Source organism: Alosa alosa, chromosome 1, assembly GCF_017589495.1.
Source record: "Alosa alosa isolate M-15738 ecotype Scorff River chromosome 1, AALO_Geno_1.1, whole genome shotgun sequence".
Taxonomy (NCBI): Eukaryota; Metazoa; Chordata; class Actinopteri; order Clupeiformes; family Clupeidae; genus Alosa; species Alosa alosa.
Genome location: NC_063189.1, coordinates 42,825,916 through 42,849,417, shown reverse-complemented (window position 1 = coordinate 42,849,417; position 23,502 = coordinate 42,825,916). Strand labels below are relative to the sequence as shown.

Below are 23,502 nucleotides of genomic sequence, written 5' to 3'. Positions count from 1 at the left end.
AGGTTGTATGCTTGTACCAAAAAGTGTCCGACAAAGTTTTAATATCAGTTTTGCCCCCCTGACTACTCCCTCTCCTGCACACTCAGACGCTCAATTAAATAGAGTAGGGCCTATGTTCAAGTTGGATCTTTATAGAGAGGACCCGAAAAGTATCATCTTTATGTAACATGCTGTTGGTGCATGTTGACATTGTATACTTTCTCCAGAGGTGGAAAAAGTACGAAAATATTGTACTCAAGTAAAAGTACCAATACTTTGATGAAATATTACTCAAGTACAAGTTAAAATACCAATCTGAAAATGTACTTAAGTAAAAGTAAAAAGTAGTCCATTTAAAATGTACTTTAAGTAAAAGTTACTTAGTTACTTTTTTTTTTTTTTTTTTTTTGGGGTACCAGAACAACCAGTTTTACCAGAGACTTTCTAATGAGGAGATACAGCACTCAAAAAATCCTCCATAGTATATGTGCTGCCGAAGCAATAGTAATGCATGGGGTTAGTTTGTAACGTTGTCTACACATATTACAACCCTTCCACGGCAAAACGTTGACATGTGAAAACATTGAGCCAATCATGTGGTGTGTTGAGAATACATTGAGCCAATCATGTGGTGTGCTGTGAAGACATCGTGCCAATCATCTGTTGTGATCTCGCCGCTGGAGCAAGATTGGTGTTGTGAAGCCTTATGCACGTAACCTGACCCTAGCCAGATGAATTTCGCTCCGCCTAGCTCCACTTATCCATCTGGAACCGATCCATCGGAAAGGTGTTTCAGAAGGCTGGGCCTAATCAAAAAATGCAGTGTTTCCCATACATTGACTTATTTGTGGCGGCCCACCACAATATCAACACTGAACACCACACAATGATTTTCCATGTTCTACTAAATTGTGCTTAAATCTGGTTAGCATCATAACCAGGCTGCTTAATTTGTTAAAAACTGTTCAACATTCAAGACATTCAAGTCAATTCTGCAAACCTACCAATGGCCAAATAGAATTTAATTCTGTGGGAAACACTGAAATGCTTGCATATGATTGAATAAGCCACTTGTCTGTCATCTATTGACGTGCTACTTCAACCACTCACATCGAAGCCAACCCGTGGACGCTGATAACAGTCTCACGGTCGCTTCTCCACTACATCACATCTATGAAACTCCCGCTTTGCGCTCTGATTGGCTGAACCATAAAGTCGGTTGCAGAAATCACTCTCAATGGAAGAGGTCCCAGATGGATGTGAGTGAAGCTAGGCGAGCTAAGTGGAACGAAATTCATCTGGCGAGGGTCAGGTTATTATGCACGCCAAGATTTCTGCTGAAATAGATGCCCGATAAGTGCCCAAAAGCGTTGCAATATGGCCGGCGAAAGTGGAGGTACTTTGCCTAAAGGATTTTGGTCCTAGCTCGAAGTTGCTGCAGCCAGCAGCTAAGGCAGCCGTGTTCATGCTCCCAGTGTGTAGCGCTGTAGGTGCAGCAACTCAAGCAAGGTAAAACTGATTGTTTCAGTTTTGTTCATACCGACAGTACTCGGTGACATTGAGAAATGGAGATCTACTGTATGTGAAAAATCACCAGAGTTCTCCTTTTAAGTTTGAGCAGTAGTTGATTTTCAAAGTTAGTTGCACTCATCCTTGGTCGCTTTGCAGTGAACAGTAATCCAGCACAACTGAAAACCCCTCACAGGCAGCTGAGGCAGGCAGGCCAATGTTGAGTTGCAGAGTTTTTTTAATATTTTGAAACGAGCAGAAGGTTCAGCAGATTAAAGGGCGTCGAACTGGGGGAAAGTGGGGGTATAGGGCCCCAATGTAGGAGAGGGCCCTTGAAAAGTGGAATACGGGGGCACAACATTTTCACCAGGCATTAGTAATAACTCAGGTAATCCACAAATAAAAATCCAAACAACTCCATAAGTAGAGTCATGTGTAATGAAGTGGAAATACACAGGGGAAAAGTATTGAACACGCTAAGAAAAGGCACTAAGGCAAGGAAAGGAACGAGCTGGAATCTTAGAGAGTAGTTATCCTTGCTATCTGTGCAAATGAATATAATCTTAATATAATATAATATAAGCTTGGTTAGTAGCCTACATATTGATGGGCTATAAAAGGTTTTTCATTACCAAGGTGTCACACAAGAAACATTTCATGATGGATAAAAGCAAAAGCTCTCCCAAGACCTTTGCAACCTTATTGTTGCAAAACATATCAATGAAACTGGTTACAGATGAATTTCAAAACTTCAGAATCTTCCAGTTAGCAGCATGGGAGCCATTGTCTGCAAGTGGAAGGAACATCACTGCATCATCAACCGGCCATGCACAGGATCTCCTCGCAATATTTCTGACCAGGGAGTCAGAAGGATAGTCAATTCCAAGAGCCAAAGACCACTCGGAGAAAGCTCCAGAAAGACTCGAAGGCAGCCAATTCAATTAAATTCAATTAAACAGTTCTGGAAGTAAAGATCAGGATTCACAAGAGGGACCCATGGAATCTGTTTAGAACAATGGGCCAAAATCACACCTGATACTGTGACTAATAAGTTTTGTCATAGGAAATGTCTTGATGCTGTCATTACAAACAAAGGCTTTTCCACAAAGTATTGAAGAACTCACTGGAAGTTTAGGCTAATTACTGAAAAAAAGTCTAAGCGTTCAATACTTATTTCCACCATATATTTATTTTACCTTAATATTTTAACTTCCAAATTAATGTCAAAATGAATGTCATACGAAATGTAAAGTTTGACTGACTGGATGTTTATACAAAACATAGTGAAAACTGTCTAAGGTCACTCTCACTCTCCCTTGCTAAAGAGCTAAATGGTTTAGTCCGCCTGCACGATTCATAAGGTAGTCTATCTTTTGTTTATTTAGTTGAGCATCGCTAGTAGTGGACCGCTAATTGTTGTGCTGCTGGTGCAATGTCTTTATCCAAGAAGTCAGGTTACCAAAAACAAATGCCAAAACAGGAAAAAGAGAGAAATGAGGGGAAACAACTGCTAATGAACTACTTTCCAAAGAAAGGTGAGCACAAACGTCAAAACACGAAATCCCATGGTGTTTGCTTGAATATCTCCGCAATCATAGTGCTAAAACGAACTGAGACAACCCATTGAAATAGCGGAAAATACACTTTCATAGGTTAGGCTACACATGTAATCTGATGCATCTCGTGATCCAGCTCCATCTCAATCACTTTCAGAAAGACATGGCGCCAGCTTGATTCATGTCCTGTTGTAGGCTACATGCTGATCATTATCACTAGGCTAGTGGTTTAGGGCGCGATTTTTTCTCTCCCTTTCTGTTTTCGTATGTTGTATCGTAAGTAACGGATGGGATTTTTGATGTAGCGAAGTACAATAGGCTACTTCACTCAAAATGTAATCAAGTAAAATTTAAAATACCGATTTTATAAACTACTTAAAAAATACAAAATACACAGAAAAAATACTCAATACAGTAACTTGAGTAAATGTATTTCGTTACTTTCCACCTCTGACTTTCTCTAACAAGAGTTAAAAACAGTTTGCAGTACAGCTACTATTTATTGGCTAAATGTTGGTCCCTCCTCTGTCTCTTGGTGCCCTACGCACAGTGCGTGATGCGTGTGGTGGTGGTGATAAACGATTAGGCTACCTTTTTAAAACTGAAACTTTTCGCCTATAAGCTCCTCATGTTCCATCTTCAGCTAACTTTATAGACAATAAAATAAACAATCTTGCTGCTTCAGGTTTTGCGGCCTCCTTACATGACATCAGCCCCCCACAAAGGAAATAGGTAACCACAATGCGTTCATATTTCGTATTGCATTATGCATTTGTGTTATGTACATGTTAGGTAGCCTACTTTTTACTTTACTGGCTAACTCCCTCCTCTTTCAGTCTATGCTCCCTGCTCTGGCTCCGTTCGTTCTTTTAATTCCTTGTGTTTTCTGGTAGACGCTCCGTTCGTTTCCATGGTCTCTCGCGCTGGTTTCACTGCAAACTGCGTGCAGCCGACGTAGCATTGTCCATGGGAAATGTAGGAAGTACTGCCGGGGGATATATGACCGAAAACAGGGCCTTATGTATCATGCATGTAATGCCTCATGCATCACCGGCCAAACTGGCTAGTACGTTTTTATTAACTACCGCCAAAATGAATTTTAACCAGCATTTGGCGGGTTGGCGGGTGTTAATTTAGACCCCTGATTGTTTTGTCCACCAGTAAAAAGGGGGTGTCTTCAGTGGAATCCTAAAGGCTGCCAAACCATCATACGATAGTTTGTCTGCGCAAGTGTGCATGTGTTGGTACACTGTACTACTGTTACTACTTCATACAACATTTGTATACATCATAGTATAAGAACGAGAGAAAAATAGTTGTTCTCTCACTGATCATGTGATCTGTCATAGGCCAGTGTTGGAGATAATCAAGAGCTATCTGCCAGTAATGACAGTCTGTCCGCCAAGGCGAACCCCAAGGTAAGTCCACTTATCTTGTGACTTGACAGTGATACATTCTGTACTGAAATAAGCAATTCCATATAGGCTACATTAGAACAACCACATGTGGTGTTTATTGTCAGGAAAAAGGAGGAATGTTCAGTGGAATGTTCCGGAAATCTCCCAAACCCCCTGGAGGCATGGACCAGGTTGCTTCTGTTCTCTGTTGTTTCTTGTGTTTGAGATTCTCCTTCCATCTGTCAATCTGTGTGAATTAGCATGTTTTAACATTGCCAACTTTCACAGGCCTCCCTGGCTGTTGACAAAGACCTTTCTGCCAGCAATGACAGTCTTTCTGAGAGTAGCTCAAACAAAGTGAGTATATGTATCCTTGCCTATTGTTTGGTTCTCCTGAGTTTTTCCTCTTTTGTCACTGTTTTTTTCTTCTTTCAGTCTTTATACATGACTGACATCTTAAAACATTATCATTAAAGGAGAAATGTTCTTATAGTTCTACAGTTTTTACATGACTTTGTTATTAACAAAAACATTCTCATTAAAGGAAAAATCTGGTATGTTGAGTGGGATGTTCAAAAGGCCGAAGCGCACAGCATCACAGGTGCGATAGCTGAGACTTAAGTGATCTTAATTCTGAATGATTTCCCTTCCCTCGTTTCTTAACAAAAGCTTTTCCGTTCTTTGTTCATGATATATTTCTGCATTATGTTTTTAATGTATTTAATGAACAAAGTGAACATGGAGGGTACATTTGGCTTAAAGTGTTTTTATTTGAGCAATTATGTTAATTACTACGGAGCCCCGGATATGTCATTAGGGAAAAAAATAATAAGTTGTGGCCACGAAATAGCAATTCGTTCCCACAAAATAATAAGTTGTGGCCACAAAATAGCAATTCGTTCCCACAAAGTACTCATTTGTGGCCACGAAATATTTATTAATTCGTTCCCACGAAATAGGTAATTTGTGGCCACAAAATATTAATTCGTTCCCACGAAATAGTAATTTGTGGCCACGAAATAGGTAGGCCTATAGGCTGTGCACTGGACAGCTGGATGAGCAAATCAAGCGCAACTCCTCAAACAGGAACAGTCCTGGGCCCACTTCCCCGAAAGCATCTTAAGCCTAAGAGCGTCGTAAAGTCCCTCTTACGAACGTCTTAAGATTTGCCGACTGTTTCACCTAAACCATCAGATCTTAAGAGCGCCGCGGAAAACACTCGAGATCTACGAGTGCTCCAGAGTACTCAGGCACGCTAAGAGCGCCTTAACAGTACTTCTCACTGAGGTCACCAACAGGACATACAGAGGAAGTACAACTTAGAATACATAATCCATTTTACGTTCCCATTCTTTATTGTGTTTACCTGTGATGAATCAGATTTTAGCGTGCAAAATAGCCTACATTTAATGGGCATAATAATGTGATGAAAAGCGGACAAAAATGCAATCAAGTTAAGAAACGAGATGTTGCCAGAATAGTTTGACATTATCTTTGCTAAGTGAATATTTTATTAGGCCTATGAGGTAAAAAGCAGAGAAAGCAACATGTGGTTTAGTCTGTAGCCTACTGCATCAAAATCTAAGCCTACACATTTCCTCTCTTTCTTACTCGACGTCTTTCTTATCGTCAAACGTGTTCTTAAGTGGCACCGCGAAAAATTATTGCATGGTGCAACAATCTAATCTTAAAATAATTACAATTATTTATGTCTCTGTGTGTATAACCTACTTGGGATGCTTACATGCAGATGTCAAAGTGTTTCTATTTTCGTATTGATGTGAATTAATGTGTAGATCCGAAGTTTAAATGGTAGGCCTATAGCTGTGACGTGCAGTCACCTGACATCACCGTCAAATCAGAGGATATTTCAGAACTATTAACGTGGACAGCTCCCCTTAAGAGCATCTTAAGAGCAGTGCATGCGCGTTCACGCTACGAGCATGTTCGGGAAACAGTAGGAAAAACCAAACGAACGATCGTAAGATGAATCGTAGAAAACCCTCTTAAGAGCGTGTCTCCGTCGTTATCGGGGAAGTGGGCCCTGTCACACAATGGACAGGGATATGGTAGAGTGCTATTTTAGGCTGGGAATGAAATACAAAGACATTTTGAAAAGCCTGGCATTGGAGGGATTCATTATTAGCGAGAGGCATCTCCACAGACTCGTTATCGGTTCCCCGATAACGCTCACTCTTAGCGCGCTAAGAAGACTCAAAAGATATATCTTACCAAAGTTGTTTATGTTCCTAAGTGTGTTCCCCAAAGTGTCCCTTAGGAAGCTTCTTAACACGCTGCCTCCTACGTTCGACGTTACAAAGGCGCTGTCCCAAGTGAAGGTGCTGAATTAGTTGGCATCGATTGCTCAGGAATAGATTTTCCACTTCACGCGAAGGTGCATGACGGCGTTAAGAAAGACAACACGTTCTATGCAAATGAAACATTCCTCAAATTATTCCAGTAACATTTATTTTAACATAGTTTAAGTTATCAATAAAATATAAACTATTAACTAAATTATCAAATTGCCAGGAATATGTTCACACGATATGTTGTGACGGGTAGACTAACCGGGTAGGCCTATCCCTCGCTAATCATCCACCCTCCTTATCCCGTTGTGCCACTTGAGCTGCTTCTTGACATGGATTTAACAACTTCTAAAAATTATGTAATGCACTTTTATATTAATGGTAAGGTACAATTAATAATTTGATTGGCAAGGAGTTACTTCTGTTTAATGCGGTATTGATAGATAGATAGATAGATAGATAGATACTTTATTGATCCCCAGGGGAAATTCAAGGTTCAAATAAAACAAAGATTGCCATTGGTTAATGTTTTCAATAAAAAGCAACCTATCTACAATGAACAGAGAGAGATTTAGATACAGAATATGGTGGGGAAGCAACATAAAAAAAAAGGCACCAAGCTTCGTCAGAGGAACTTGAAGTTTTGCTGGACGAGGTGAGCTTGCACAAGGTGACACCGTTTTCCAGCTTTCAATAGGTGACACTGTTTTCTAGCTATGGAGAATAACTACACGGGCATTTAATGCAAGGACACAAAATAGGCCTAGTTGGTCAATGGACACCACCATGCTTTCCCATATATAGATCTTAGCCATTTAGAGGCAAATTCTCTGCCAGTTTTAATTATCAAAAGTGGTTGCCAATTTGAACGCTTTAATGACGTTACTAAAATAGCCCACCATATTAGTTCTGATACCAAATAAAGTAAACTTCATAAATAGGCCTGTATCCATTGCAAACATATTTTATTATTAGTCTTAAAATGTCCATAACATAAAATCATCGTTGAGCCACAACATTGTCAACATACTGTACCATAGTTTGACTTGTACTGCGCTGCGCTGATTTCTAAAGACTGCTGCACAGTGGCGGCTTGAGCTCAAACAACGCTAAGAAAGAGCTTACGAATGGTCCAGACCAACCTTACTTAACGTGTGACTTACAGAAGATATACTTAGCGTACGAACGTGTCGGGAATCGTGCCATAACGTTAAGAGTGAGGTAAAGGAATAGGTTAAGAACTACTTAGCGATAAGAACGTGTTGGGGAACCGGCCCCAGGTCGCCACACCGGCGTAGGTACGACTTGAACGTGTCTCTCTCGTTTGTGTTTTTTTATAAGGCAGCCGTGAACATTTCCATTAAAACATGCATCAGCTAACTGGAGGTGAATCTTCATCCCCCCCTCACTCTCACTTTTTCCCCATCCTCATCTCATCTCACGCCTTCTACCCACACACCCATCACTGTTCCATTTCTTAGTTATTATTTGCATACGCCGCGCGCTGATGAAATCATATATCGGGCACTTCTATCTTTTGTAAAACGTCGTGTCGCAGAGGTGCGTTGACGCCGAGGCTGATGGAGAACCGTGACAAATGAAACACTTGAATGAAATGAATGAATTGAATGAAACGTAATTTACAAAGACATTGTAAAACACTGAAAGTTAATATTTTGTCTCTAGCAACCTACATCTGTCCTCTGTCAGATACAGTTGCATTTACAGCTCTGAACAAAACCGTTCAAGAGTTATTTAAGGAGAAGTCGAACGTGCGTTATGTTTCATCCGTCCCTCCTGGCTGGGACAAATGAAACAGCATGGGGGACGAATGAAACATACAGCTTAAATTATGTAAACTTCCCACAACTTCAATATTTGACAACATACCATTAATGGTACTTCAAGTATGTGTTATTTTAGATAGATTGCTGCTGGGCTATATGTCTTGGTTCATGTCTGTTAACAACTCATTGCCGTCATGGGTGATGCGCCAGATTTCATTGGTTATGGAAATAGCATGCACTATGCCATTAATATAGCTAGAATAATGCATGTTTCGAATTATATAATGTTTCCATACTATACAAAAAAAAAATATTTCACTCTGTTTTTATGTGGTTAAAGCCACCACACATCCAAATAAGTGCCCTTCATGACCCACAGGCCGTCAGTCTCCATAGGTTAACATGGCAAAACTCGACCCCCCTACCTGATAGCCCCAAATATATTTGCATCTTTCTAAAACTGCTTTTCCATGTCTCACCTGCATAAAATATAGTATAAACACAGATATGTGTGCATTGACTTAGAATAAATGGGGTTTACTGCCTGGTCGGGACAAATAGGTGTTTCAATCGTCCCCCCATAGAAATTTAGCATTATAGGCTGTTTTGCATCCATTACAAACAAACATGCAATGTGAACGTCTGGGATTGGGGAGAGCACTAAATGCTCTACTGAATGAGCATGAAGTCAAACCTTTAAATGAAAAACACTCTTTAATAATAAAAAACAATAAACCGCTAATGAAGTAAACTTGTGACCATCAGAAATCGTTTATCGCCTGTAACTCTGTGATAACAGGACGTAACAGGAAGGCATTTGGCTGAGCAACGGAGGTTAATATGCTCTATGTTTTGTCCAAATGATGTCTGTCTATCATCGTTGCACTCGGAGAAAACCAGAATGTTTCATTCGTCCCGGTTGTAGAGCGGAGAGCGGGGTTAGATGTCACACTTTTTACTTAAAATTAGTTTCCACAAAAACCGTGTCCTGCACAAATTCCCTTTCAGGACACAAAGGAAGCCTCATGTGTCAGGTACAAATGGAGGGACCTTGGTCTGCTTGAATCCACTCAGTTAGAAGGATGTGGGCTGTCAAATGCACCTTGCGCAAATGTGACAACCATCCCCATCACGGGGTAGGTTGTCACACGCTATGGGGTTAGTTGTCCCAATGTTATTCCAATGGGATAAAAATGAAAAATGGATACATTCTTAAAAATAATGTAAAAAGTTTAATTTCATTGAAATGCAAAACTACATACATCTAATGCGTTGAGAACATGAACAGGAAACATCAAGTATGTTCTTTTCATTAGTATTTTATGTTTTATGTTGTTTTTTAGACTATTTAGATTAAATCCCTTTTGAAACCAAGGTAATATGATGATATAATGAAATACTGAAGAGTCCATAGGCCAACATGTGACAACTAACCTCACAAAAAATGTGACAACCAACCCCAACTGACATTGCTAGCTCTTTTGATGGCCAGCATCCACATGTTTTAGTGTAGCTATGATGAAAGGTAACTGAATTGTAGCTCTCTCTTTATACTTCCAAATGGTACTAATTGTTTTATTGTCAACCCATTGTGTAATGAGTTAGAAGAAAAAGACTGAATGTCTCAAAATGTACTTTTAGACATGAACAACAGTTAAAGTTGTCTCACATCAAGCTAATAAATCTTTCATTTTAAATTCCAACGTAGATGACCTCTGACACTAATTCTGATCATTTCTGTATTAACAGTTTTGACCAGTGCCCTTGAGTGGCTGAGATCTAACACATGTGACAACTTACCCGTGTGACATCTAACCCCGCTCTCCCCTACCCTACTGCAAACCAGAGAATTGAGAGCTGGTGGGGAGTGATGAGAAAAGACACGACAGGCTTCTACTGGCGCTCGATTTGCTCACCCAGCTGTCCAGTGCACGTTAGATAATACATATTTTGTGGCCACAAATTACTATTTCGTGGGAACGAATTAATATTTCGATGCCACAAATTACCTATTTCGTGGGAACGAATTACTATTTCGTGGGAACGAATTAATATTTCGTGGCCACAACTTATTATTTTGTGGGAACGAATTGCCATTTCGTGGCCACAACTTATTATTTTTTTTCCCAAAGACATATCCGGGGCTCCGTAAATTACTGATAACCCCAAGGTTAAAAGACACTGGGTTTTTTTTTGTCTATGACAGGATAACTTGTGTGACCAAAGTGATGTATCTGCCAGCAATGACAGTCTCTCAGAGAGTAGCTCAAACAAAGTAAGTTTATGTATCCTTGCCTATTGCTTGGTGTTCCTTATTTTTTCCTCTTTTCCGTTATTTTCTTTCAGTCTTTTTACATGACTTTAACAAAAACATTCTTATTATAGGAGAAATCTGGCATGTTGAGTGGCATGTTCAAAAAGTCTCCAAAACCAAATCATAAGCGCACAGCATCACAGGTGAGATAACCACAGCTTAACTGATCTTAGTTCCAAACACATTTTCTCGCTATTTTTAAACAGGTTTTTGCGTACTTTGTTCATGATATATTTCTGCATTGTATTTTAACTCAATTATTTCATGAGCAAAGTGAACATGGAGGATACATTTGTCAAAAAGTGTTTTTTATTACTTACATTAATTACTGCTGACTCCAAGATTGGAAGACTGTTTTGGTGTAGCTTATAGTGGCATATTAGAACTGTCGCATTTGATCATATATATTTTTTTAATCTATGTCAGGATAACCTGAGTGATATATCTGCTAGCAGTGACAGTCTCTCAGAAAACAGTAACCCTAAGGTACGATCAGCCAATCAAAAACCATGACATACTCTAAATTTGGTTAAATTATCTGTGATGTAATGTCTGTGATTTCCAATAATGTGGATATTATTTAATTACTTGTTCCACAATTCCCCCTTTCTCTCTGTATGCTGACGTCTCTATTTATGACTCACAGACTGGGATGATGGGAAAGATTCTGAGGAATCCATTTCACTCCACTGCTCAGGTAACCCAACAGGGACAGGCCAGTTCCTGTTTAGCGTCGCTCTGTAGAGCCTTTTGGGTCTTTCGATTTTGGGGTTTTCCATGAAATGAACGGTTTGGATTACATGGATTTGGTTATTTTTGGATGGTTTTGACAGGACAAGGAGAGAACAGAGAAATCTTCAGATGCAAAGGCTTCACAGTCAAAACAGGTGGATATTTAGTGTTTTTCTGTGTTCTCTCCACTTAAAGGAGAATTCCGGTGTGATATTGACCTAAAGTGTATTGAAACATGATACCGAGTGTGAACGTATGTCTCATAGCCCATCTCGGCTTGTCCCCTGCACTCCAAAATCTGGCTAGTTAGCGATGCTACCAACAGCTTTTTCAATAGTGGTGCTTAGACATCGGGCTAACCATGCAAATAAATCACTGTTTTACACCCATTTATTAGGCTCAATGTATCTCCACACTTCATTGGTAGACTTCCGAGGGCCCTGACATTTAAAACGAGACATTGAGAACTTTGAAAAAGCACTGGTAGTTTTACTTACAAGACGATTTTATACAGACAGTATCTTCCGCGAAGTTTATCTTGCAGCCATCTTGAATTTAGTCACGATAAATTCGAAAGCAAACGGTAGTAAGAATGAACAGGTATGATAAGGGATCAGATTCCAAAAATAATTCAGTGGAAATGCATGGATTCCAGTTGCTGCTACTGGAAGAAACTGGAATCCATGCATCCCTTATCATACCTGTTCATTCTTACCGCTGTTCTAATTTATCATGACTAAATTCAAGATGGCTGCAAACGCTTAAACTTCGTGGAAGATACTGTCTGTATAAATCGCCTTGTAAGTAAACTACCAGTGCTTTTTTCAAAGTTCTCAATGTCTCGTTTTAAATGTCAGGGCCCTCGGAAGTCTACCAATGACGTGTGGAGATACATTGAGCCTCGTAAAATGGGTGTAAAACAGTGATTTATTTGCATGGTTAGCCCGATGCCGAAGCACCACTATTGAAAAGCTGTTGGTAGCATCGCTAACTAGCCAGATTTTGGAGTGCAGGGGACAAGCCGAGATGGGCTATGAGACATACGTTCACACTCGGTATCATGTTTCAATACACTTTAGGTCAATATCACACCGGAATTCTCCTTTAAGTCAACTAGTGCTCCCATGTAAATGGCTCATATAAATTAATGGATCTGTGCTTATTTCTGTATTGAAGGAGAAGGATTCATATTCAGAGACAGAAGAGATGGAGGAGAGTGGCATACACTCCGGTCACAAACAGGTTTGTGAATTTGTGTGGTGTTTGAAATGCGGTGCTTGTCTCTGTTGTGTTTTGATTGAACTTACTCTGTCTCTTTAGAATGCGCTGGTTGGAGTCATGTCAAAATTGAATCCATTCCGTCATGCCAACAAAGTAAGGTCTTAGTACAAATTCACAATAGTATCACACATTCAACATCAAATTACTGCATGCACATAAACTATCATTCAGTTCATTACTTTTTACATATATTACTTTCATTACTTATAATATTGATTATGTTCATCATATACCTTTATAACACAAATAACATTCTATTGGAGGATAAAGAGTCGGAAAAGGATGATGAAGATGAGTCCTCTGGCAGTGAAAACCATTCCCATCGCAAACAGGTGTGGCAATGTTTAGATGCAGACAGCCTTGTCATGGATGGTCTCTGCTATACATGTTAAAATGCATGTGTGTGTGTGGTGACATATTTTGTATGACATATTTTGTATTGACATATTCTGTAATCCGTCTGCAATTTTCTTTCAAATCAGAATGTTAAGGTTGGAGCCCTAACGAAATTGAACCCATTTCGCTCCGCTCCCAAAGTAATAAGTACTTTTGGTTATCATGTGGTGATGGGCGGTGACTTATGTAGACAGGAAATGGTGATGGAAAGGGTAATGGTGAAATGTCGGGCTACAGGCAGAATCAGTGAGAGGTGGTGAAGGGGTTTGTGACTTGTTGTCTGTTTGATTGTGTGGGATAGGCGTAAGTGTACTATGCTGGAGAGGGAATGATTTTATAATAATGATTTAATAAATCTCACTAATTATCTGTAGAAACTCAACTCAGAGATGGAATCTGATGAGGAGCTAGAGCGAGACAAGGATGAGGTGAAAACGGTATGTCCTTCATGTACACTGTACACACTCTCTCATTCATTGTTACTCTCACTGTCATATCACTCAGTCATGTACCCCAGAAAGAAAGAGAGATAGGGAGAGAAAAAGAGGAGCTGAGAAACATAGACACTGTATTGTGTAAAATTATGGGATGTGTCTCTTGTCAAATGGATGCACAACAGGACCAAAGAGAGGGGAAAGAGAGAACAACTCGTGCGGCTCTGGTCCCTCCCCGTCCCACTGACAAGGTACAGTAGCGCTTTATTTTCTTCCTCACGAGTCTCAGCTCAGCAGCGGCTGAGTGGGGAATAGGTGTGGCCCAGATGTGGCCATGATCTGATGATCGCAGATCCGGTCAGCTGTAATCTGGATCCCTGTCTGGACCTGCTTCACTAAGGTTGTGTTCGTTTTTCTGTTTTATCCTATTCTGACCAGGAGCGGAGCAGCGCAGCCTCCAACAGCCAGCTGGGGAGAACCACAGCAAAGGAGAGGGAGGTAGATATCAGCATGTCTAATGTGCTCTAGGTTGTTCACAACAGTTAGTATTGTGTGTGTGTGTGTGTGTGTGTGTGTGTGTGTGTGTGTCTGTGTGAGTGAAACACATTTACTTACCCAAACTGAGAACCGTATGTAACCATGCTTTGTCCTTGTCAGGTCAGTGGTAATATGAGTCAGAGAGAGAACAAGAGCATAGCTAGACCTTCCCTGGTTCCACCCAAACCTAAGGAGAAGGTGAGTCTAAAATAGCCTGGGTTACAGAGCACATGGGACTTTTTTTTAAAATAGGCCCTTGTTTTCTTTTTTGGATTGTGTGTTGTCCTTGATGTGGTTTTGATCCATTCACTCCAGGAGCTGACAGCAAGAATGAAAGAGAGCGAACTCAAGGAAGCACAGTCTAAAGAACAACAGGTATACACAAACTTGCATAACAGGGTTACATGAAACCAGATATCCAGAAAAAAGACCCTGGGAGTCTAGCCTCTGCAAAAAACTAGTCTTCAAAAAGTAACTCTAGACATCCCAGAATTTGCCAAAATTGCTTTTATTTTTGCTTTCATACATTTGATCCCTATCCCAAGGGCCCTTTATTCAAATTGTATGTAGTTATCATATAAACAGATAGTCCAAATTATGACTTTACTATTGTATATTGTTTATGATAATGGCCTGATGTATTCTGTCAGGGTGCTGGTGCGGAGTGTTGTGATGAGCCGACACATGGTGGGGAGGAGGGCATTCAGGTAAGGCTCATTTTCTCTGAGTGATATTGAGCATGTTGAGTGCCCTTTACCACTGTGAGGTGAGGTTGGACACTGTGAACTCCACATAATTAGGAGATTATTTTCAGTGTGTGTTATTTGAGGGCACTTCCGGGGACCAGTTTTGCGTAGGTCCGTTCACAACCGCGAATATTAATTAAGACAAAAGGATACCCGACCCGCAGTCTGACCCGCTTGTTTACAAAATGTGCGCTTTAATTATTGTAGCCTAACATGCAGTGTATCCTTATTGGGCTATGTAAAACCTTTACACAAACAGGAACAGAAGGCCCTCCTTAATCACTTTAGCCTACCCATGACTTACCTAATCAAATACTGCACAAACACAACGTGTTTAACTTCTACAACACTGGCTGTAGGGTAAAAGTCTAACATAGGCTACAACATGGTCGGGATCGTAAAAAATGGTAGGCTACAACAAAAAGTGGTAAAGTGTCAGCATTATTTTACTGAGTATGTGGCTGTCATGCTTTTAAATGGCTTTGCAAGAAGTGCATAGAACATAACCAGTAATGCTGTCATCTTTAAGAATCTCTCCAAATACTTCCCATACTTTGCTTTTCCCGAAGGAGTGTCTTTTTAAATTCTCGTGTCTCCAAAAGCAGCTTCTCTACCGTCTCCATCTCCATCATCCTCCTATCACACAGATAGCCTAACCAATGAAAAATAATTATGAGTTAAATGAGTTGATGTCAGCCTTCTCATGATATTTTAAGTCTTTTTAAAAATATATTTAATTTATTTTAACTGACCCGCCCGCAAATTACACGAATATCATTAGAAATATTTCTTTCTGACTCGTAAATGCGGGTGTCCATGGACACCCGCTCAATTTATACCAACCCCGCTGCCAGGGACTAAGCATTTTACAAAAGCAAAGCATTGTATTGCTTTCTCCTTCCTATTCTCTGTCTTTCAGTGTTTTGCCCTAAACTGATTACACTCTGGCCCTCTATGTGTAACCTTGTGCTTAACATTTACTGGCAACATTTGTTTTTCAGCCTACCACAAAGAAGGCAAAGAAGCCTAAGAATCCGTTCCTGTCACAGGTAGCTGCCACGGTAATGTTAAGGGTCATTAGTACACTCTTAAAATGAATGTGTTGAAAATAACACATCTTGAGTTGTTTTTTAACACATCTCTGTGTCCAGATAGGGACAACACAGTCGTTTTAACAGTGTAGGGTTCTAAAAACCTTATATCAGCAATATCATAACGTCTATCATATATCGGTTATCTTTAATATGGCTCTCATTGCTCGTTAGAACAAAGCCTCAGCACTGAAGACTGGGCAGGAAGAGGCGTCGGGTAGTGATTATCTGGAGGTACCTTATTTTGTCAATTTTTTTTGTGTTCTCATTTTAGCAAGATGGTTTTACAGGCCGAGTAGTATTTATACAAAGACATGTTTAGACCTGTTACACAATCAATTATAAAAATGTGTGTACATAATTATACATAAACAGTGTGTACATCATTTTTAGATTCATTTCTCCAAAACTATATATTGTCACTTTTCACAGGATGAAAGTGAAGATGGGCTTGAAGATAGGAAGGAACTCTCCACAGAAGAAAAGAAATCAGAACAAGAAGTGTCATCCACAAAAGTATGAAGTCCTCAAGTGATCTGCCTCTCAAATTCACTGCATTTCTTTAACTCATTGAATGCCAAGCTGTTTTCGGGAGCTTTGTCCTAGAGTGCCAGCAATCTAGACCATTGTTGATGATTTTTGTACAGCCACTGTGTTATAGCTATGAACACATATAATGGCTCGTTTAAAAGGTGAGACTTTAAGCTCTCGGTGGGTGCAAACCGTGTATTTCTACACGCCTCTGTTCCTGAGAAATCCCAAGCTAAACAGTGGCTAGTTTTCATCAAAATCGCTGTTTTTTTTCTCTAGAAATGGAGATATAACGTCTTTCATGAAATATGAAGTTTTGCCTGTTACTTGTGTAAACTTTCCGGGAAGTGATCAGCGAGACCTGGCGAGACTGCCACCCAGTGATAGACCCACGAAAATGGCCTGGTTTTGACCTGAGGTGCATGCGTCACTGATTCGACCCAAAGCGGCAAACGAGTTATGATAAAATGTCCAGATTGTGCGTTTTCATGAGTTTTCGATCGTCATATATTTCATTTCCATTCATCACAGAGTTCCCAAAATCACATATAAGGTGTGTTAGAGTGTCTAGTTTCGTAATTAAAAAAACAGCTATTGGCACTCAACGCATGGGAAGGAAAGGAACTCAATGAGTTAAGTATCTCTTCCATTCCTGTCTTTCTGTCTAGATGACATCTAACAGTCATACATTATGTGAGACTACTGTTTACCTTGATGCATTCATGCACAAAGATACTGAATTTGTATGTTATTACTTTTTCAGCCAAAGAAGAAGAAACCTAAAAAAGTCAAAAATCCATTCATGGCTCATGTTGCAAAGGTATGAACGTACTCTTTTAGTGGTTAGCCATTAGCTATCGTTTATTGCCTTAGATATTGATCAAGTTTAAAGCAGCAGTTTTTGAATCTACCATGCTAACTAGCTAAAACTTACAACCATCCAACCAAGGACTGCTTATCTGTCCTTCACAGAATTAAATGGTGATTTTGAGAACCTCACAAAAATGAGTTACCTACACAAACATGTGATATAACACAGAAAAAGAAAACATTGTTGGTTTGCTCATTCCTAACCACCAGGGTAAAAAGAAGAATGAGAAGGAGGAAGGAGCCCCAGGGGATGACTCTGCTGAGGTATGTCTGGTGTTGTCGCTCTCCTGCTGTCCCTCACAACTTGATAATGACCACCCACCATGGCTGGGTGAATATGAATCTGTATTCTGTATGGACAGTTTACCAACAGCTCTGGTAATTTCCCTTTTTGCCAGGTTTGACATTTGAGCAGCAAATGCTCAAAATAAAAAAATTAATTAAAAAAAGGCCTAAGGTATTTTGCATTGTATGTGTGCTTCAGTTATCTGATTGTGGTGAGATGTGCTCAAACCTGTTCTGTTACTTCCTCCTCTGACTTCTGCAAACATCCCAGGTGTACCATGCAGGCTGTCCTACATTTCCACATGACCAGCGTAATGCCACCTAAATCCTCCACATCACTGAATGTGATCTAAATACTTCATCTTCTTATGAAATGGTTAAATTAAACCATTTGTGTCAATGAAGCCCATATTTGTATTCTTTGGTCCAGGAACTCCAGGAAGCTGCATGTGGTTGTGTAGATACTACTGGTAGCTCTTTATTAAATACATATGAAATCTTACTAATGGTAATTTCTCTGTTTTCTTTCTCAATGTTTGCCTCACAAAAAAGGGCCAAAATAAGTCGCTGTTTGAGCAGTTGGATGAGTACCGTTTTGATAAGGATGAAGAAGAGAACAAGGTTTGTGATGATACCATCTTCAGAATACAGAATGAAAGTCCTGTTAAATAGATTTTATGTTTTAATTTTCTTAAATGACAATACTTCACAGGATCTGGATGGCTTGATGGAATGGTGGAATACGGTAGAACGTAAGTGCACCGTAGACCCTTAACGTCCATGTGTACCTAGCAGTTTTTCTGAAAGACACAAACGTGATTTATCTGTTTTTCTTTCTCTAGAATGGGAAGACCTGCCACAGAATGATGACATGACAGAGAAAGAAGAGGCAAAGTATGTCATTTTTCAGATAAGGATTTTTTCTTTACCACCTCCTCATCCTTTATCCTCTCTTTGGTGGTTAAGCTTTGTTCACCCATGTTCCCATGTTGGTCTCTTCTCACAGAGCCTTTGCTGTGACTGCTGAGAAAGTACAGAAAGGTATCCGCGTCTTCAACAAGCTGTTCACCGAGCGGGCAGAGGGACTGTGGCAGCATGTCATCGACCTGAACTCCATCGCAGATGGCCTCGACCGCTTCAACAAGAGGACCAAGATCGCCCAGATCACCGGGGGCTCCACCAGTGCCATTGGGGGCGTTGCTACCATCACCGGGCTGGCCTTGGCTCCAGTCACCTTTGGGACATCGCTGATTATTACCGCTGTGGGCCTGGGTGTGGCAACAGCAGGTGGACTCACCTCCGCCTCCGCTGGCATCTCTAACCAGGTGAACAACTCGCTTGACCGCAAGAAAGTGGAACGCATCGTGGAGGACTACCAGGAAAAGATGGGTGACCTCAACAAGTGCATGAAGTTCATCAAGCAAGGGATCGAGAACCTGCGCAGGTTCGACCTCATCAAGTTAAAGAGCCAGGCCTACAACCAGGACTTCCCAGCCCTCAACAACATCTACGAGGATGGGGCCATGGCCGGCAAGGCCATTCTTATCAATGCCAACGAGATCATGCGTGTAGTGCAGATTGCCAACGTGGCCGGGAGCACAGCGGCGCGAGCCGTGCAGATAGCCAGCATGGCCACCGGCGTCCTGACGGGACTCTTCGTGGGCATGGACATCTATTTTGTAGCCAAAGACTCCCGCGAGCTCAAGAAGGGGGCCAAGTCGGAGTTCGCCGGCAAGATCAGGGAGGTGGCGGAACAGCTGCATGCCGGGTTGGTGGAGCTCAACAGTATCCGTGAGGAGCTGCAGTCCTCCAGCTCGCCAGAAGGCAGAGCCGAGGACCACCAGCCAGACGATATCGACGACATTGATGAAATCAAACGCATACTTAAGAGTGTTCCTCCCGAGAGGAGGGACGATACCGACGACATTGATGAAATCAAGCGCAAACTAAAGAGCAACCCACCCCCCAGTGCTGATGATACCGACGACATTGACGAAATCAAGCGCAAACTAAAAAACAACCCACCTCCAAGTAGGGACAATTCTGACGACATCGCCGAAATCAAGCGCAAGGCTAAGAATTGAGCTTCTGAGCTCCCCTACACCAAACACTACAGACACTAAACATACTCAAGTTACTAAAACACTGCCTGAAACTGAAAAAAAAAAAACAGGCAAGGCCAAACCACATTCTCTTCCAGTTGACTCCCTTATCACCATGGTCCACATTATTTATTTGTCACTCCATATTACACAGCAACAGGCGGCCTCGCCCTCCAAGCTCTCTCAGCCCTTTTGTGGTTCTACCACTCTCCCTCTGTATGCACTCACAGACTTGCATGGGTTATGCAAAAGCTGTTGTTGCTGCTCTACAGGTATTTAGCTAGCCAAACAGCCAGCTGTTAAGCAAGTATGAAAACACATATCTGCTGCACTATAGATGAACCATGAGCAAAGTGGCATGCGTAGAAACGCACAGATGTGGAGGATTGTGGGGATTTGAACTCTTGCTAACCATGATGTACCCAAGATCTCTTGAATTATTAGATAATAGTATTTTATTTTTTTATTCATTGTTTTCTCTTCCATTTGTTTAATCAAACTATTGGACTGTTGCCAGCATAGTGTTTTCACTAGGCCTGTGTAAAGCCTCAGGACATGCTTTGATTGCAATGTATGTATGCCTATTTTAGCTGCAGTTTTTAAACACTTATTCAACCACTACCTATCTGTTTCAAGAATTTATGTACAAATTTGAAAGACTTAACTGTCGGCCACTGGCATAAAACAAATATATTGATTTATTCTATCTAGCTTTTATTAAGTTTATGTGGGTGCAGGTAAGCCTACCTAACTTTCTTTATTTTAGACAGAGAACTCTGAATGTAAATACTAAGCTGGAAAATAGGGTTATTTAAATGGGGGCTATTGACCGGGTCCGTGTATCATTCGTTCATTTGATATTCAATTGAGAATCCAAAACGAAAAAAAATAAAAATGACTTGTTATTTCATTATTTGTTTATGAATGTGATACAAACAAACAAATAACACGTTGTTTTCCAGGCTTTTGATTTCATGGTCAAATCAAAAGTATAACGTTTAAAAAATGGCTTCAGGGCCGAAACTGATTTTGATATTTATTTGTTCCGATTTCTGTGACCTGGAAGTCTATCCTAGTCTCTTTCTTGGTCTAGACCTGTCAATGATCAGTGTTGACAATTTAGTGACTTTGTTGCTAAATCTAGCTACTAATTTTGGCCATCCCTAGCCACCATCCAGTGCCGCTGAAAAGAGGGTTGCCGCTTAGCCAACTAGATGTACCGCATAGCGGTACAAAATATGACCGCCGCTCAGTCCTGTACATCCGTTCCGCGAAAATAAATCACACTTCAATTTGTCTCCATATTTTACTCCATCCCCCACTCTTGAAACTTTTGTGTATGCTTGTTTGGCATGCCTGAGTGTGTGTGTGCGGCTGCACAGAAAGTACCCTACTGGTGCTGAAAAGGTGAATAGATTATAGAATAGCCAAAGAAGATGTAGAATTGTTATAAAACCTTTAAAATCTCTAAACAATCACAAGTAGGGCAGTTCATCACAGTTCATCCATTGCAACTGGATTGATGAAAGGTCACTTACACCTGTAGGCTACATTGTATTTGGGAAAAGCAAAAGGTATCAGCATAATGTTATTTATTTATTTATTTTTTATGTATTTATAAACAAAAAACATCTCTGTCAGTTCCATGCCGTTTTCAACAGCTATCAAAAACAAAGGTCATTTTGGATGGATGGATTTTTTTGTGAATGTTTCTTCTTCTACATAAGATTTTAGTCATCTTTAGTTCATGTAATACTTTATTGTCAATGCACAAATTAAGTAACAGTAGTCTGAAACGTTATTGTTAATGCACAAATTAAGTAACAGTAGCCTAGTCTGAAACGAAATGCTGTTTTACATCTAACCAGTGGTGCAAATAACTGACATGTCCAAATGGGCCTTGATGAAATCGCCGCTAGACTGTTCATACACATTTTAACGGGCCAAAGTTGAAGAAACTTTTGTCCGTTATTGTTAGTGCAAATATAGGCTGATTCATGTTCCCTTGCATTGTTTAACTGAGGTCCATGGCTAGTCTGGCTTTCATCAGACCAAGCTCAATCTTTTAAGAAATCAAAAAAAATAAATAGCGGGCAGATCAGGCTGGGTTCACCCAGCCTAGTCCATAGGCACCCGATATTGTTTAATTTTCGATTGAGATATACACGCTCTGGCTATTCTAAATGCAAAAAATGCATCAGGGAGTTATGACAAAACGGTAACTAACAAACTAGATCCTAATAGAAAGTTGTTAGCTTCCCTAAGCTACAGGTAGGATTATAAGGTAGGCCTATTGACAACATAAATTGTCAATAGGCTATGCTATTGACACAAATAAAATCTCCTTTGGAAACCAATGGCTTACGCCTTACAGTATCAAGCGGACTTAAACTGTCATATCGTGGCGAAAAGTTGTAATAACATTCACGCAGCTCCATGAGTCAAGGAAAGCGAATGAAGTAGCCACTTCTAAATGGGACCCACTACACAGTAGCTTAAGGTGTTTTGCTAAAGCAGCCATAATGAAATGAAGGTGTCATTGTTTGGATACTTCACACACACGCGTGCTTTTAATTTCACAGACTACAACTATCAAGCTGTAATCAAAGCACATCGATTCCCCTCTCACACCCCTGCACGCACTTAAAACAAAATAAACAGGCGTCTCAGTCTCACGCATGTATAGGCAAAACTGTATCAGACCCGGTGTAACGTTGGTAAATCTTCCATTGCACAGAATGATTTTGTAGCACGTGCAATAAATGACAGTCGAAGATACAAACAGTGCTGCTATACATTTTGCTTGGTATAACCCATTTATAGTTTTCTACAAATGCAATAAATCAAATGCCTCCATCACTCAACCAACGCTAACGGTAACATTACCTAGGTCCTTATTGATATTACAAGATTAACGTACCTGCAGTAAAAACCAAGCATGTCCGATAAACATCCTCAGATTTATTTAAAACAAGAAGAAATGGGAATTACACTTCATGTGAACATGAAGTTGTGTGTCCTATCCTTATTAGATGTTCGCTGCGGTAAATTACAGTCCTTGTATGAAGCGTCCATTGTTTTTTCCAACCCACTTTTAACTTCCAACAAAATTACGTCTCACTGCAAAGATGCGCCATCTAGTGGACAAACGACTACTTCTAGCCAATACTGAAAATGCAGCCATGATGATGATGATGAATATTTATTTTGGCTTTCTTTTAATCCTACTGATTTTCATTTTTTTTTACCGGGGCAAATCACAAATGAGTGATTATGAGCCAGGTTGATGTGGGCCCTTGAGACCAACATACCATAAAAGATTCACAGAGAACTGTGTCTGCCCTACCCTCCTTTCGGGGGGTCCAGTCCAGCGGGGGGGGGCTGCAGATGAAAACGAAAAATGACGGTTCCATGCTATCCATGTGGGGTACATGCTCACCAAGTTTGTGTACCCCGGTCTTTCAGTGTCCCCGAATCCTTGTTGGTGTGCGTCACTAAATGTACACATAAATTATTTTATTGTAAGGCCCCATGAACGAAAGTACACAAAACTTGGCATGCATTCAGAGGGTGTCATAATGATCCTACACTTTTAATTTCGTGCAGTTTTGACCTTGTCAGCCAGAGATATACCTTCAATTACACC

General features: G+C 40.4%; 1 protein-coding gene across 7 annotated transcripts in view; it reads left to right on the top strand.

Annotated features, from left to right (window-relative positions):
• apol1 (apolipoprotein L, 1) overlaps positions 1-20,766 on the top strand; it is a 51,462-nt gene extending 30,696 nt beyond the window's left edge. For 4 of the 7 annotated variants that reach the window (XM_048242548.1, XM_048242532.1, XM_048242519.1 and 1 more), the window contains 28 exons: positions 4,394-4,462; positions 4,567-4,632; positions 4,730-4,798; positions 4,986-5,042; positions 10,744-10,812; positions 10,923-10,994; positions 11,278-11,337; positions 11,498-11,548; positions 11,685-11,738; positions 12,760-12,825; positions 12,904-12,957; positions 13,128-13,196; positions 13,347-13,400; positions 13,635-13,697; positions 13,880-13,945; positions 14,133-14,192; positions 14,352-14,429; positions 14,547-14,606; positions 14,882-14,938; positions 15,979-16,038; positions 16,243-16,302; positions 16,501-16,584; positions 17,363-17,419; positions 17,680-17,733; positions 18,307-18,375; positions 18,467-18,506; positions 18,597-18,648; positions 18,761-20,766. In XM_048242548.1, the coding sequence (XP_048098505.1) occupies positions 4,394-4,462; positions 4,567-4,632; positions 4,730-4,798; positions 4,986-5,042; positions 10,744-10,812; positions 10,923-10,994; positions 11,278-11,337; positions 11,498-11,548; positions 11,685-11,738; positions 12,760-12,825; positions 12,904-12,957; positions 13,128-13,196; positions 13,347-13,400; positions 13,635-13,697; positions 13,880-13,945; positions 14,133-14,192; positions 14,352-14,429; positions 14,547-14,606; positions 14,882-14,938; positions 15,979-16,038; positions 16,243-16,302; positions 16,501-16,584; positions 17,363-17,419; positions 17,680-17,733; positions 18,307-18,375; positions 18,467-18,506; positions 18,597-18,648; positions 18,761-19,838 (2,748 nt within the window). In that variant the 3' untranslated portion in view covers positions 19,839-20,766. The remainder of the gene's footprint in view (positions 1-4,393; positions 4,463-4,566; positions 4,633-4,729; positions 4,799-4,985; positions 5,043-10,743; positions 10,813-10,922; positions 10,995-11,277; positions 11,338-11,497; positions 11,549-11,684; positions 11,739-12,759; positions 12,826-12,903; positions 12,958-13,127; positions 13,197-13,346; positions 13,401-13,634; positions 13,698-13,879; positions 13,946-14,132; positions 14,193-14,351; positions 14,430-14,546; positions 14,607-14,881; positions 14,939-15,978; positions 16,039-16,242; positions 16,303-16,500; positions 16,585-17,362; positions 17,420-17,679; positions 17,734-18,306; positions 18,376-18,466; positions 18,507-18,596; positions 18,649-18,760) is intronic. The other 3 variants (XM_048242511.1, XM_048242527.1, XM_048242540.1) reach the window with 3 other exon arrangements.
• Positions 20,767-23,502: the final 2,736 nt, after the last annotated feature.